A 14,705-nucleotide genomic window follows, 5' to 3' on the forward strand; every position below is an offset into this window, starting at 1 on the left:
TTTTTTGGTTTATTTGGTTTGTTGTTTTTTTTTTTCCAAACTAGTTAGGGAAGAACCTAAGCTCTTAACAAAACATTTATATTTCTTAGCTGTAATTATTACTTTATTAAGCTGGAAGGGGACTAAAGTATGACTTCACGCAGAAGATAAAAGGAAGGTAGGATCTCTTGGCAACCATTCATTTCTATTTATAGAACACAGAAGCTGTTTTAGCACCAAGTTGAATTTAAATGCAGTTACATTTCAATCTAGCTACCCACAGCGCTATGAAAACAGTGGCGCTTTTAATGGGTAAAAGGAGCAGTACAAGGTCAGAAGTTGCATCTGGACAATAGAGTGTTATAAAGAGCCCCAGTTTAAGAGAAGAGGGTAAGCTCAACTGGAATGATATTTACCTGCATTAATTTTAGTTTTAAAACATTTAGCCCACTAATATTCATATAACAGTTTGATTTTTAAGTGTAGTTTATTTCTAAAAGCTGCCATAATTTTGTTCTCTGAATACTGGATAATTCTAAGAACCTATATAACGTGTTGACTAATGTTAATACTAGAAGGTTATTCAGTACTAAACCTATACATTGCAGTAAACTCCTGAGCCAGAATGCAGAAGGATGGGCTTTTTTTTGTGCCCTGAATCCAGCTGGGAGAATGCCAGAAATATATATTAAGTGTTGCTAGCCTTTGTTGAATAGTTAGGGTGGTGTTATTCAACATGCTGTGGAAATGGTCAAATCCCTCAATGCTGTCTGGAAACGATTCAGTAAGAGAATGACATTTACTGACCACTACAGTTTTGGCTTAGTATGAAACTACTGCTGATGCTGCAATGCTACAGCTTTCTGGTCTTGGCAAACCTCCTGGCTGGGAGCAAGCTGGACAGGCAAGACATTTCTACTGGGGTTGACTTCCCAACTCAAAAGTTATTCAGCTTTAGCTATAGCTAATTCAGATACCCCCAGGTGGCCTCAGGAGTGGGACAGAACACATCAGAGTGGACAGAAAGGAAATGAGAATCTAACTGGACAGGAATTCATAGTGTTTTGACTTGCACACAGAAGCAAGAGAAATGACTGTGTATTCTCTGCTCAGTCATCCAAAATGGTATTTTAAGTAAATGATGTTTAAATATGGTTGTATCTAAGTGGGTGAAATAGTGCTTAAGTTAATGCTAGGAGGTTACAAGGGGGAAGAGAGAGGGCAGAGAGATGAGATGCAGCACATAAAGGGCTATAAGTAAGGGAACTGCCTCTGAGCAATCTTTCGTTTGTTCAGTGTTCGTCTCTGCCTCAGTTTTCTTCTGCCACAGCCACACAAAGCTGTTGTAACACACAGTCTGTTTCTCTTTCTTTGGCAGACCGGTTTCTAGGACAGTATTGGTTCCAGCCTTGAAATTGTCAGCCTCCTCCTCTAGGTTCAGTTGTCCGTTGTGCTTGCCATTGGCTTTTCTTTTCCTTTGAAAGGTGTTACTCTTGCTGTTCATTGCGGGTAGGTCTTACAAATGTTTTGCCTATGACTGATAGGCAAGAGTTAGTTTGCTGATCTTTCATGACACATCACCTACACCTCTGACGGGTTCTTCCCTACCAGTCGCTTCTGTAGTTGTTTCGGTTTCTGAGCCCCAGATACCTTTATGGACCAAGATTATCTGCTGTTCTGCAGAATCTGGGTTTCTCTGAAGAAACCTCCCCCAGGTTTCTGCTTCTAAGAAGTAGAGGATCATCTTTCATCTGGTCTCTGGTATAGCCACCAGTCCAGTTCTGTCAACAGCAAAAAGACAAGTAAGCACAAGAGAGGGTGACTGCTTTGAAGTGCCAGCCCTCCCAATGAAACTGCTGAAGGGGAAAAGAGCAAGGACGTAGAAACGAAGTAAGACAGCTTGCTTATGAGTGTTTTCTCTTTTAAGCGTCTCAGTCTTTTTGGTGCCTGAGGCCCCAATAACTTTAGTCAGCTGCATGCCCTGAAGGAACGCTGCTCTGCATACAATGCTTCAGCTCAGCTGAGAATAACTTTTATTTTTCATATATGTAAGTCAAATGTGATTGGCGGCATACATTTTAATGAGACACCATTGAGGTTTAATCTGTGCACTGAGCAGCTGGACTTTTCAGCTAGCTGAGTTAAAACAAGAATAAAGGAAGGGAAAAATTAATGCACAAATGAAAGTAAGCCACTCTTGTTTCGATTAGAAAAAGAAGTACTGCTGTACTGCCTAAAATCCTTGCTTTTTTTTCCCCTGAATTATTCCCATTTTCTGCTCCACCCTTTACTCCCTGCTTGCATACAATTGCAGTGCTCCCCGTGGGTCTAAGAGAGTGAGAGTGCTTGTCTGGAAGACAGCCAACGTTGTTAGTCTAGCTGGCTAATGGAGGCCTATATATAGTGGGTTGCTACTCTACTTTCTTCTGAAGTTAACTTAGGGTAGTGTTTCCAGGCAGAATGGTTTCTCCAAGTACTCTGCCTATGGTACCTATGTAGAGATGGAAGGAAAGATGGTGTATTATTGTTTTCAAAACACAGGAATGTTTATTACAGAAGCAGTTTCCCCTAAAATGTATAAAACTTAAATATTTTTGAAGTGCTAAGTGATCAATATGCTAGCAGGTCATAAGTTTTTCTTTTAAATCTATATATTTTCTCTAGCAAGAAATCTACCTATCACAGGTCACAAAATCCTAACATGTTACATAAGCCATTTCTACCTTAGTTTTTTTCTGCATTAAGCAAAAGAAAGGCAAGCTTGTCCTTGTAAAGACTCAAGACTTCTCCATGCACAGGAAAAAAAAAAAATTGTCTTCTCCTTACCCATTTTTCAGTGGGATTTTGTTCCCTGTTCATTTAATGACTGTGTGGAAGGCAGAATTTCTGCTCCAATTTTCTTAGAAATATTTGGGCATGTACATAACTGTTGGGGTTTTTTCCTAGTTGTGACAACAATTAAGGAGCCAGAATCATTCTTCTTTAAGGAGGTGGTTTTTTTTTCTTTCCTCTCTGAATTTTCTGGCTTTTCCTTTTCACCTTGCTGTGTCACGTGCAGGTGGCACTGGGAATCACTGGTCAGCTCAGGGTCTGTATGGTCTGCGGATTTACTTCTGTTACAGTGTCTGAAGTTCCTTTTCAATATTAGGCACTAGGGCTTAGATCTTTAGCATATTATTGGTATGAACCAAACTCCAAACGTCTTTGTGGACAAAACTGAAGACACAGTAAGATCCAGCCTCTGGTTCTGAGAGAACAGAGTTGTGGAGACAGCTGTTAGACAAATAAACTGCTTGTCTATACCAAAGTCTCCCCTCTTAAAAAGTGGAAGTATGTCTCAATGAGATGATACAAGGGTGTGTATATTGACGGCTGTGAGATGTAGTGATACTGCAGTACTTGGGACCATATGAAATATCCAAGATGAGAAACAAATAATTGGAATTATTTGAATCTAAAAACACAGTAAGAAGCACCAATGTTAAAAAGCCATGGTAGCTTAGCCGTGGCTTTTGTGTTGGAGGGATTAGTCTTGCCATCCTATACTTCTTTCCATATAAACATGAGAGCAAATAGTCCTCTTGCATTGAGAAGTGTAACAAAATTGGTTTATTGCAAAAGAATGTGTTATCTTTGCTGGAGTTGGAGTTGTTAATAACTCAGCACAGAACATAGGGGCTAAATTTTGAGTAGTTTCATGTTTCAAGACTGCTGCATGTACTTTCTGAAGTAAATTAATTTTTCATTTAATCAACTCAAAATCTGTCTAATATCAGTGAGAGGATTATATCAGCTTTTGGTTTTTGTTAATAATATAAAAGATAAATGTTATTTTGGGGGTCAGTAAACTTCCCACAAATGTAGGTTTGGAAGGCTGTATCCAGACTGTCTGGGGACATTTTATGAGATATGACAAAACAGTCTAAGCCTTCAGTGTGTTAAACTGAATGAATACATTTTAGACCACTGCAGGGGGAGAATTCCTTTGCTTTTGTTCATATACTGAATTAAGCTAGTGAACAATTTAAAAGCTTAGATCAGCCTGGGCACAAAGACAAGAGACAGCTTAGATTTTGACATAGCAGTCCCATTTAGACCATCATCTCCTGGGTGATGATGTATGTGGTGTCATTCATGGTGATTTGAAATCTGCAATAAAACACTATCTATTGCAATAACTGCCAAACTTATTTTAAGGTAACAAATTGCTTTGGATAGTTTTACTGTGATTTATTTAGCCTAACTTGTTCTGAAGAAATATGAAATAGTACAGGGAAAAAAAAATCACATGTCTAAATTTCTTTCAGATATTAGAAATTTATTGCTGTTTTTACCCCTATCAATTCCTCCTCTTTCGAAAACTTGAATTCTTACTGAACCTGTGCCATTGTACGTAACTTGGGAAATATAATTCTTCCTAGCAAGAATTGTTTTCACTGTCTGAAGGAAAGTTAAAAGCATTCTGAGGGCTGAAAAAGACATTGCATAAAGTCAAAATTTAACACTTCAGTAAGAATGTTTCAGCCAAGCCAAAATAAAGGAACACTTAGCTGGAAACCATATGGTCTAGAGTAAGGGATTCTGTGCTAGATTTTCATACCCCCAAGAAGTTCCGTGCCACCTTGCAGGGAAAAATCTTGATATTCTGGGATCTGACTTAACAAAGCAGCTAAATTGCAACTACATTTGCAAGTAAGGTAGACCGATGAACAGTAAAATAGAGACAACACAGCAATTATTGTTTCACACCCTTAGAAGGTGATATGCTAAACTTCAGTGCATATGAAAGGCCATGTGTTGGTAAAATCTTTGCAAATTCCTTAATTTAAAAATTGTTCAAGAGGTCAGAATGTCTGAAGACTGTGACAAATCAATGAGACTTTTATGGTTTAAAATCCTGCCTGTGAAGGTTTGTTAACATGCTTAATTATATTCTCACCCAAGATAACGTACTTGTTGCTATGCTTCCAACCATTTCTTTGTCTGCTATGTCCCAAGCTTTTAGATGATTCTATGCCGTGACTATTTTCACTGATTAATCTCTTTTTTTAACTACTTAGAACATCAGTTGGATTTATCTGCAAAACTTGAAGTTTGGTAGTAACAATTAATTGTTTAACTGGAAACCTAATATTTACTGGAACCTAATTATTAACCTAATATTAACTGGAAACCTAATTGTGTCTTGGAATAGATATATTTTGGGGGGAATATTAAAATACGATGCCAGAATCAGGCTGAAGAAACATAACACTTCATTATGACATATATATGTGTATGATTTCTTATTGCAATTCATAATAACATTTCATCTGAATAGGGTGCTTCTTCCAGGGATCTCCTCCAACGCTTGCGGTGCAGCCAGGGCTCTGTGCTTTATGTGTGTTATCTTTCCCATTGTTTGGAAGGTTGATGGCAGCCTGAAAACTGCAGTAAGTTGTGAGCCAATCTGCCAGGTACTTTTGAAGAACTGCACCTTGTGGTTTGCGGCCACGCTGAAAGCATTTCGCTGTGAACTAGCAAGCTGATGGCTCTACATGCCACTAAGAATATAGCCCTCAGATGGCTCCACGGCATCAGTGCTGTAACAGCAACTTGCTCATGTTAGAAAGCCACCTGCAAAAAATTCAAGAAAAGTTTGCTTGAGTGAAAAATACGGTGAATGATTCTTTGTGCTGGTGGTTCTGGTATTAGATATACCTGCCTTGTGGAAAAGACAGGAATAAAATTCATGCACTGGCAAGCCTGATGTGTTTGCACACCTTTATGACTGTTTTGTCTGTTCAGACTGGTTTCCATCTTTGTAAAAGAGACTCCCATGTGTGGTGAGAAGAGAAAGAAAGGAACAGTAAGAAAAGGATACCTCTTTGTCTCTCATTCAGTTTTGCCTTAGTCTCTAGTTGCTACTTTTAAGATTAGCATTGTGAATATTGAATTAAGCTGTTGCTCACTTCTCTTTTTCTCCCAAAATGGACATCATGTTTAGGGTAACAGCTTCTCCACGTGTCAGTAAATGGTAGTTGTCAGACCTGTGGCTGACTCGGTCTCCCAGCAAAGTTGAGAAGCTAATGAACAATCAGGAGCACACTAAAAGTTTTAGTAATTTTTCTGTGTTCTAATAAATGTCATTCTGATTCACTGTCTATTGGCAGCAATTACTGAGCTGATTTTATTTTTATCACATATTAACTTTGTTAGTGTATTTTTAATTAAAAATATTTGTGGTCTAAAATTTCAGGTGCTAGGGGGTAGAAGGAGGGTGTATTTCCTGGGCTAAGCTTGCACAGTAGCCAGGACACCTGCGTGTCCTGCAACCTATGTGGGGGATGCAAGGGAACATTCACTTTGGGAACTTAAAACAGGCAAAGCTCCTAACATTTGTCTCCGTTAGTAAAAGCGTTGGAGACTTACATGATGTTTTTGAATTGACTTGACTGAGTTTCCTCTTGTATGGCCAGTTGAAGTTATTTTTTTGTTTGGGGTTTTTGTTTTGTTTCTTTTATCCCCGAAGCTGCTGTTCTGGAAACATTGTGGTGCATGCTGGCAAGCTGGGCAGAATGACAGGGCAGAGAGGGAAGCGGCTGCAGTCATGGCATGTGCCTGACCTGGCCAGTCTTTCCTGCAGGCCAGCTCATTCATAATACTATTAGGAGTGCAGCAGCTGGGACATTCAGAACAAAAGCATCTTGGATCAAGAACCTGACTGATAGTCATCTTTGTTAGTATGAGTATGCCTTCCTGTCTTAAACGGAAAAAATGAGAGCTCTGAGGAAAGCAAAAGTTTCTGTGCTTTTTATTGAGCAGAAATAAGGAACTCCGGAAATGAGGCGCAATGCTTTATGTATCTCCCCTCCCCTCCTCTTTGCTTCTTTCTGTAGGACCATTTGACTTCAGCTCTGGCATGGCAGGCAGACGATGGCATTAGCTAATTTGGCTCTGCGTAGTGCTGAACATGAATATGGATTAGAGACAAGTGCCTGAGCTCTCATACTGACTTTTGTTTAGCTGTTAATTTGTTTGAATGTTAATGTGCCACATGCATATAAGGCCAATTAGGTTTGAAAATGATTATTTTCTTTTCAAGGCTTCTAAAAATTGAAGCTTTATTTCATTTTATTTTATAAGCTATTTTAATCTGTTTTATTTTGCTTAAAATAATAAAGAAGATGTATAAACACATCCAGGGTTTAAAATTCAGTGGAACACTGCACTGTGACCTTCTGATTCTTAGATTAAAAGTAAAGGAAAAATAACTCTAATAAGAGTCTTATTTTGATATTTGGATTTAGTAGTACCATAATTAACAACTGCACTGGGTGTGTGAGTGTTGAGATTTCTTTAAGGTTTTACTCTACATAAGTGTGTCTACAGCCAGGATCATCCTTAGTCTGGAGTGTTTGGGGGTTTTTTTTTATGTCTTTCCATGGGTGTTTGTAAAGCTTAGCTTCTGAACTGTTATATGCTATAGTATTACTCATCATTGATCAGCAGTGATGATCATGCTACTTCACAAAACTAAGGAAGATGTTCATCTAACATCACAGAGCTTATAATCTAAATTTTGTATACAGATGATGCACTTGCTGAAGAAACGTTGTAGCATTAACTTAATATTTAACCTTTTATAAATATTTTATTTGCAGAGGTCACTGTGCTCACATCAATTACTTTGTTCAGAAAGAAGTCTGTTAGTCAGCCATTTGGGTGTTGTTTTAGAGCCCAGTGAAATTCAGTGACTTGAATATTACCTCTTATTTTGAAACTGCAATCTAAAAGGACCTGCTAGACCTTTCAAAGTTCAGCCCTCATTTCTGTCTAGTTTTGAGTAGAGTATAAAAATCCACGTATATTGCATGATGTTTTGTTGAAGTATGAAATTGCATGTGTCTTGTGCAACTGAAATTAAGAAACAATTGGAAAAATTTAGTGGTACTGGCGTTCATTGCTCACAAATAACACTAACTGTAACAGCACATTAAAAGCCAACTTCCTGACTCTGCAATAGATAAAGAGAAGTTACGTTACATTTGTTTAGAGAAAATATAATGCTAGATGTTCATTAGTTCCTTGGGCAGCAGTTCAGTTCCTGCTAGCTACAAAAGTAATGAAAAATGAAGTTTCAAGTTTAGATTTTCATATCTAAGTGGTGTTACTTTATTTAGACTCGTTTTGTTAGGCTCAGAAATGAGCTGATCTGGGAAGTCTCCCACAGAGGTGATATACTTCCAATGACTGATGAAGAGTAAACTGAAGTGGCGATAGTCTGGGAAGGCCAGAGGGTATTGTAAATGGTCCATCACGCTAAGTGTTTGTTTTTCAGTATGTGCAACTCGCCATAATATTTTAAATGTTGAAAGACAGGGTAAGCCAGAATTTCAGCCAGCATCCAAGCCTCACATGGCTGTTTGATTCATTGCTAGTATGTTATTCCACATTAAAAAGTTAGGGAATTAACCAGCTTAGTGACACATAAGCAACAAAGTTTTGGCATGAGCTGGTTTATAACCATTTATTGTGTCCTATGTAGAACATAGAAATTACATAAATATTGGTTTTCCCAATTTGAAGTCTATTAAAATGTTTAGGTAAGGCATAAAGTTTTCAGAGGGAGTCTAATCTTCTTCCCTTTTACCCTGACCCATATAAGCTCCTAACTCACTTTCTGGTTTTGACAAGTTTTATCAACTTGCAGAAATGACGTGAGTGAATGCTTTAGCTGTGATTGAAATTCAGGTGTTCCTATCACGTATGATTTTGCTCTGAGCCCTAGGTAGCACACCTTAGTATAACAGTGGTTTTGTCTGTTTTTCCCTTTAGTTCAATTTCTGAGGATACTCTATGTGCATTTTTCCATTAAAAAATGGGATAGTTTTAATATTAAAACTGAATCAGGGATGTCAGGTCATATACATTTACGGTTGAATAAATATATACAGCAACTCTCATTTGTGGTATTAAATCTTTGCTGATTTTTTGTGGTATTAAATCTTTGCTGATTTTTTGTGGTATTAAATCTTTGCTGATTTTTTGTGGTATTAAATCTTTACTGAATTTTATAACTAAACTATACCTAAATTATTGTTGCATTTCTGAAATATATGTCTATTTCCAGTTCAGGCTAAATTTCTTTATATTAGCCAGTTGAAATGGTAACAGCGGCTGGGAAAGCCATAATATTTTATCCAGTGGTGCCTGTGTCACATTTCATGCCAACTATTATATTTTAAGAGATTCAGTTCTATGAAATTTTATCTACAACCAGCTTGTGTTCCCTGGCTTTTAAATTCAGTAGCACTGAGCAGAATTCTGTGTTTCTGCATCAGACAATGTGCCTTTCAATGGTTAAAATATTTCTATAAAGGGTAGAAAAAATCCCTCAACAGAATGAAAAATATTTCAGATACAGTTTTTGGATGATGTCCAGTTTCTACATTAAAAATGCTTTCCAACACCAGACGAAGCCTGAATCATAACGACTCATTTAATGCCATGTGCTCTCTGAAAAGAAAGTGAGATCAGTGGTTAAATGAAATGCCCACAGATCCTGGGCATGGTGCACAAGATCAATAAAGATGATAATGCAGAGATGTGGGAGGACACTAAACTGGTCTGTTACTTAAGATTTATTTTGTCTTCCTGAATCTTTCAGAGTGCTCTATGGAAACAAGATCACAGAGATTCCCCAGGGCCTTTTTGATGATCTTGTGTCTCTGCAGCTGCTGTGAGTATGATCCCTTCCTCTTCTTTATTTTACAGACTAGCTAGATTTACTGTTTTTTCAGCTTCTGACATTAATATAATCACCTTTTCCACTGAAAACTCACTGGGACGTGCTAGTCTGTTGTTTCTGTGTCAGACAAGAGGGAGGCAAGGGCTGGAAAAAAAAAAAAAAGGAAGGTGCCAACAGTTTTATAGCACAGTGTGTATAATGGGTAATAGACACAGAGGATTTAAGCGTGGGGAGGAAATGAGAGACTCGGTGAAGTCCAAGAAAGGAAATTTGGTCAGCGGCTGATGTGTGGGTGGGGATGCCATCTGATTGTTTTTACACATTTAGCATTTGTGGTTGAATATAGATCCTTGAGGGCTACTGTGTTGCAGGTACCTGCACACGCAAGCAAAATGGCAATATGAAATATCTTATTGTTGCGAGCCACATTCAGTTCCATGTTCTCACTCTGCCAAATGTGGCTGAGTTGCAAGAGAAATTATTTCAGAATATATTGTGTATTTGTGTATTTTATGCCATGTGTGACTTAACACACTGTCATGATTGGGGTAAGGTTTATATCATACAGTCTTGGGTATTCATTAGTGTAGCATAAAAAAATTTCCTGAGTCAAATATGAAATTGCAAATTTCACTCACTCTTGACTCCGTAATCACATTGGGAACCATTAACTCCTTCAAAGAGAAGGAAATCAGCTACTATTTCAGCCAGTCAGTAGAGGGAGCAGAAGAGAAGTGAGTTTAATGTGTATTCCTAGCATTCTGGTTACCATCATGGATGATGCACTCAAAAAGTAAAGGTGTTATATGGTAAAATAATCAATTCTGGTTTGTATCCCACCCAACCCTCCACCCCCAAACAATAAATTATATAAAATATATATAATAACATTTCTAAAAGCTACTTTTTATCTTAAGCCTTTCTGACTGTCTTGACATAACCAGAAATGAATATCCAGAAGTTCATGACTACCCTCGAATGTGTTGCTCTGGATTGCAGTCTTTGCTGCACTTACATGCTATAAACAAATACGCATAAATTACATTAGAAATCCATGAGCAAACCAAAGAACTAAAATACGAAATAGTTGAAATTGGTCTCTATGTTAAGTGAAGGACTACTCAGATGTGTAATTTATCCATAAGATCTTAATTGCAAACGTGGACCGCCCTATTCTAGAGAAGGACAAACAAGAGCACGTATGGTTTGGTTGTGACAATCCTTGAGCTGTGACAGTGGGAAACTGTTCATCTCCTGCACACAGCCAATTATTTTGCCTTCAACTTTCTCACAGACTGTTTTTGGCAGCTTCTTTCCTCTCTCCTGTCCCACATCTCAGAAGTTTGTTAGTACTTCAGTGTCTTCATGGCCAGCCTATGTATTTAGGGGGGAAGTAGTCTGCCATATGTGAGAACAAGAAGTGTGAAAGTGCTTAGAACCTGGGACTTCGTACATGTTGATATTAGTGGCATGTTAGTCATTGTCAGACTCCGGTTGTGTTTGGTACAGGGAAGACGCTGCAAGCAAAAGGAGAGCTAAAACTTAACTTGTTACTTTGACCTCAGAGAACTAAACTATACTAAAAAAATCTGAGCTTTATCACCGTACTTCCTCCCTCCCCCCAAATATTTTATAGTTACAACCTTGAAGTGGTACGCAGTTGCTCTGTCTAACCCAGGACACTTTACAGATAGGATCTTTCCTACTTAAAAAAAAAAAAAAAAGGAGGTCACTCAAAACATGGCTGATGGTGTCGTATAAAAATGTGGGTCTAGAACTTTTGCATAAAGCATTAAGCAGGTTTCAACACCTTTATACTATAATCCCCATGTGCATGTAGTGCAGGCTTTCAAAGAATTACATCTTTAAGCCCAGATGCAGTAATTTTCCAGTCTGAATTAGCTCAAGTGATGCCTTTTTGTTAAGGAGGCGAAATCTATGTGCTAGAGAACCATTAAGAGGTGTTGTACTTCAGCTTAAACATTCTCAAGCTGAGAAGATGTACGTAGGTTGCCCCGTTATGGGATTCCCAGAGTACTGTGGCTCTAGAGCCGTTCAGGGTCGTCTTGAAAGTGTTCAAATGTAAAGAAACTTTTGGCAAGGACAGCATTGAATGATCATGCTTTAAATGCAAACAAATGTCTGCACACTTTTCTGATCCTGGCTTTGAAGCAGCTATTATGGGATTGCTTATAATATTTTAATGGATACCAAAAAAATAAATGGCGTTTGTTGGTTTTAGACCTGCTGTTGAACAGTTGGAAGAGTGCCCTATGATTAGATCTAATTTAGTGTTCAGTGGGCTCTAGATTGGATTTCTTCTTATTAGTCTGGAGACACACTGATAAGAACGCTCTGATTAAGGTATCCTGGTAGTCGGTATAATTTCCTAAGCTTGAGCTGGAGCATTTTTGAAAATATACTGGCGTTATGGTACACAGTCAGAAAAAGGGAGTTGTTGCAGGTCCTGTATAAAATCATTGAGATTGTATTTAGAAGGAAAAAATAATTACTGTGAAACTGCAGAGCAGATAATATTGTTATTTACTGGTTTGGATAAGACTCATCATTGTTTCTCAGAAATGTCATTATCATTCTTTTTAATTATACTGTCGTGATATATCCTTCTGTCAAGATATATCCTGTTTAAATATACTATCACAATACAGGCCCAGATTATTCCACACTTATTCTGGCAGAATTGTTTTGTGTAAGTGCCTTATATCTGCAGGCAGTACCACTGATGTCAGAAACACCATAGCTGGGTAAAGTAATGCTCAGCTCAGGCACGACAGCATCGTAAACTGCCCTGTTTGACTTTGGTGCATGGGAAATGAAGAATTCAGAACAAGTTTTAGACCACCTGGCTAGCATTAGAATTCTATATTTCTGTTTTATAAGACAGAGGCGGGCAAGCCAATATTATATTATATTTGGCAAGAAAATAAGCAGGCATGGTTAGATAATAAGGGTTTTTTTGTTGGGGGGGTGGGTGTTGTTTTTGTTGGCTTTTTTTAAACCCTGTCGGTTTAATTTAAAATGTTGCTTCTGAAGTCTTCATTACAATTAGCTATTTTAAGTAGTTAACATTCCCCACATAAATAATCACAATTGGATTTCTGTTAAATTGCTGATTTCATGAATCTTATGTCTTCCTAACTATGCAATTGTAACCAACACAGCAGCAAACATTATTACAGAAGTCCAGCTACACATCTGTTCTGTGGAACAGAAGCTTTTCTTGGACCATGTAATTTTCCTTATCCTGTTTGAAGTTGCCAGGAGAGAGGATGCTGGAAAGCTACTGTACCCTACCCTCATACATTCTTCTTTTCAGCAGGCTAGATCAAGTGTCTTCTGAGAGTTTTAGGTCAATTTGGGTTTGAGAGCACTATACTGTTTTCCAGAAAGGGCTAACGGGAGTCTGTTTTTTTTTTTTTTTCTTTTTTTAACAGTAAACTGGTACTTTTATTATTTCATTAGGGCAACAATCCCTCCAAGCTGTGAAATAGTGTTTGATTGCTTATAATTGTTTGTGTAACTTGCATTTGAATATCAAAAGAATGGGAAGGGTTTCAGCTTAAGGTGGAAGTGTTCAAGTAACCATTAGCTGTGGCCAGTTTGAACTCCTGTCCAGGAGGCCATAGACTAACCTTGGTCTGTCTAGAAACTGGAATATGTTTAGATGTCCTTCTCACCTGTCTTTCACTTTTCCTCAAATGTGGACAGGCTCTTTCCGGAGCTTTTGAGTTTGCAAAACTGTCTGCCAGGGCGGCACAACGCTGCACTGCATAGCTCTTTCAACAGCCCCATGACAGATAAACCTGACGGGTGCTCTGCTTGCTCCCACATGAGCAAATGTGCAGAGCCAGTCTGCAGCAAAGCAGCGAGTCAAGTGGCTCAAGACAGTGAGTTGTGGATAATGGGCACCAAGTTTGTTAACCAGTATTTTTCATATCTAGGTAATACACTTTCCTCCCTGCAACCATATTAAAACAAACATTCTGGGAGCCTTTTTATTATAGTTACATGCTGTGTGTGCTTCACAGTGCTCTATTTCCTGGAACAAGAATGTGTCGTAAAATCTCTACTGTTTAAAGAGACTGTATAGCAAAATAACATAGGGAGATGAAATATCTTTTTTCAAATGTCTGGCAAGTATCAGTTTTCAATAAATCCTTTTCCTTGAGGAAATTTACTTTGCATAGTTACTAATCATACAAGTGCTTAGGCGTGTTGATCCTAAATCTTATGGTTGAGATCCCCGTGGCTTTCTGAGTGAGAAAGAATCCTACAGTGGACTCTGTTTTGATGTTGCTAGAAGTAGATATACTCCTGGGGTGCATATATATTGAAATCACAGTCTTGTTGTATTTATTTCTCATAAAACAAAGCCAAAAGCTTACAGCCTTCTCCTCCTAATGTCTGATCATTAGGGAAAACTCAACATCATAGTTGGAAAAGACCAATAATCATACTGGTGCCTGGAGTTTGACATATTGACAGATAAAGTAACTTCAAAAGTGGTGAAAAATTAGAGTTCCAGATCCAATCATCTAACCTGGGTTAAAATTGAAACTAGATCTAATATTTACAACTTCAACTGACCTTTATTTCAAATAGACTTGTATGAAGTTGACAAGTCATGTGTCTACTTTCAGAAACTGCTATTATCCGTCTTCCCAAAATTCAGCCAGTCAATTTTTGCTTTGAGTGATTCTCCTTTTTAACTGTTTTTTTTATGCTGTTTGTCCTCGGATGAACAGTGAAATACTTGGTACTCCCATAGCTCTTCTGGTGAGGTTGCTTGGAAAATATCTCCATGGCATATTTGCCAAGTTTGAAGTGCTTGTGTTGATTTGTAATTGTAAATTGAATCCCGGTACTTAAGAGCTTAAAATAGGATCTACCAATTATTTATTGTATACATTTGGAGCTTGTTAGAAGCTCAAAGAAAATCCAGTGAAGCACAAACCCCTACAAAGTATTTAAAAAA

The 14,705-nt window shown here is 37.9% G+C and overlaps 1 protein-coding gene across 1 annotated transcript in view; it reads left to right on the plus strand.

Moving 5' to 3' along the window:
• Positions 1-14,705, plus strand: part of SLIT3 (slit guidance ligand 3) — a gene marked incomplete at its 5' end in the record, with an annotated part of 500,013 nt that overhangs the window by 339,451 nt on the left and 145,857 nt on the right. The window contains one exon of the mRNA XM_009641607.2: positions 9,629-9,700. Within this exon, the coding sequence (XP_009639902.1) occupies positions 9,629-9,700 (72 nt within the window). The remainder of the gene's footprint in view (positions 1-9,628; positions 9,701-14,705) is intronic.

Source organism: Egretta garzetta, unplaced genomic scaffold (genome assembly GCF_000687185.1).
Source record: "Egretta garzetta isolate BGI_Z169 unplaced genomic scaffold, ASM68718v1 scaffold97, whole genome shotgun sequence".
In the NCBI taxonomy this organism is placed as follows: domain Eukaryota; kingdom Metazoa; phylum Chordata; class Aves; order Pelecaniformes; family Ardeidae; genus Egretta; species Egretta garzetta.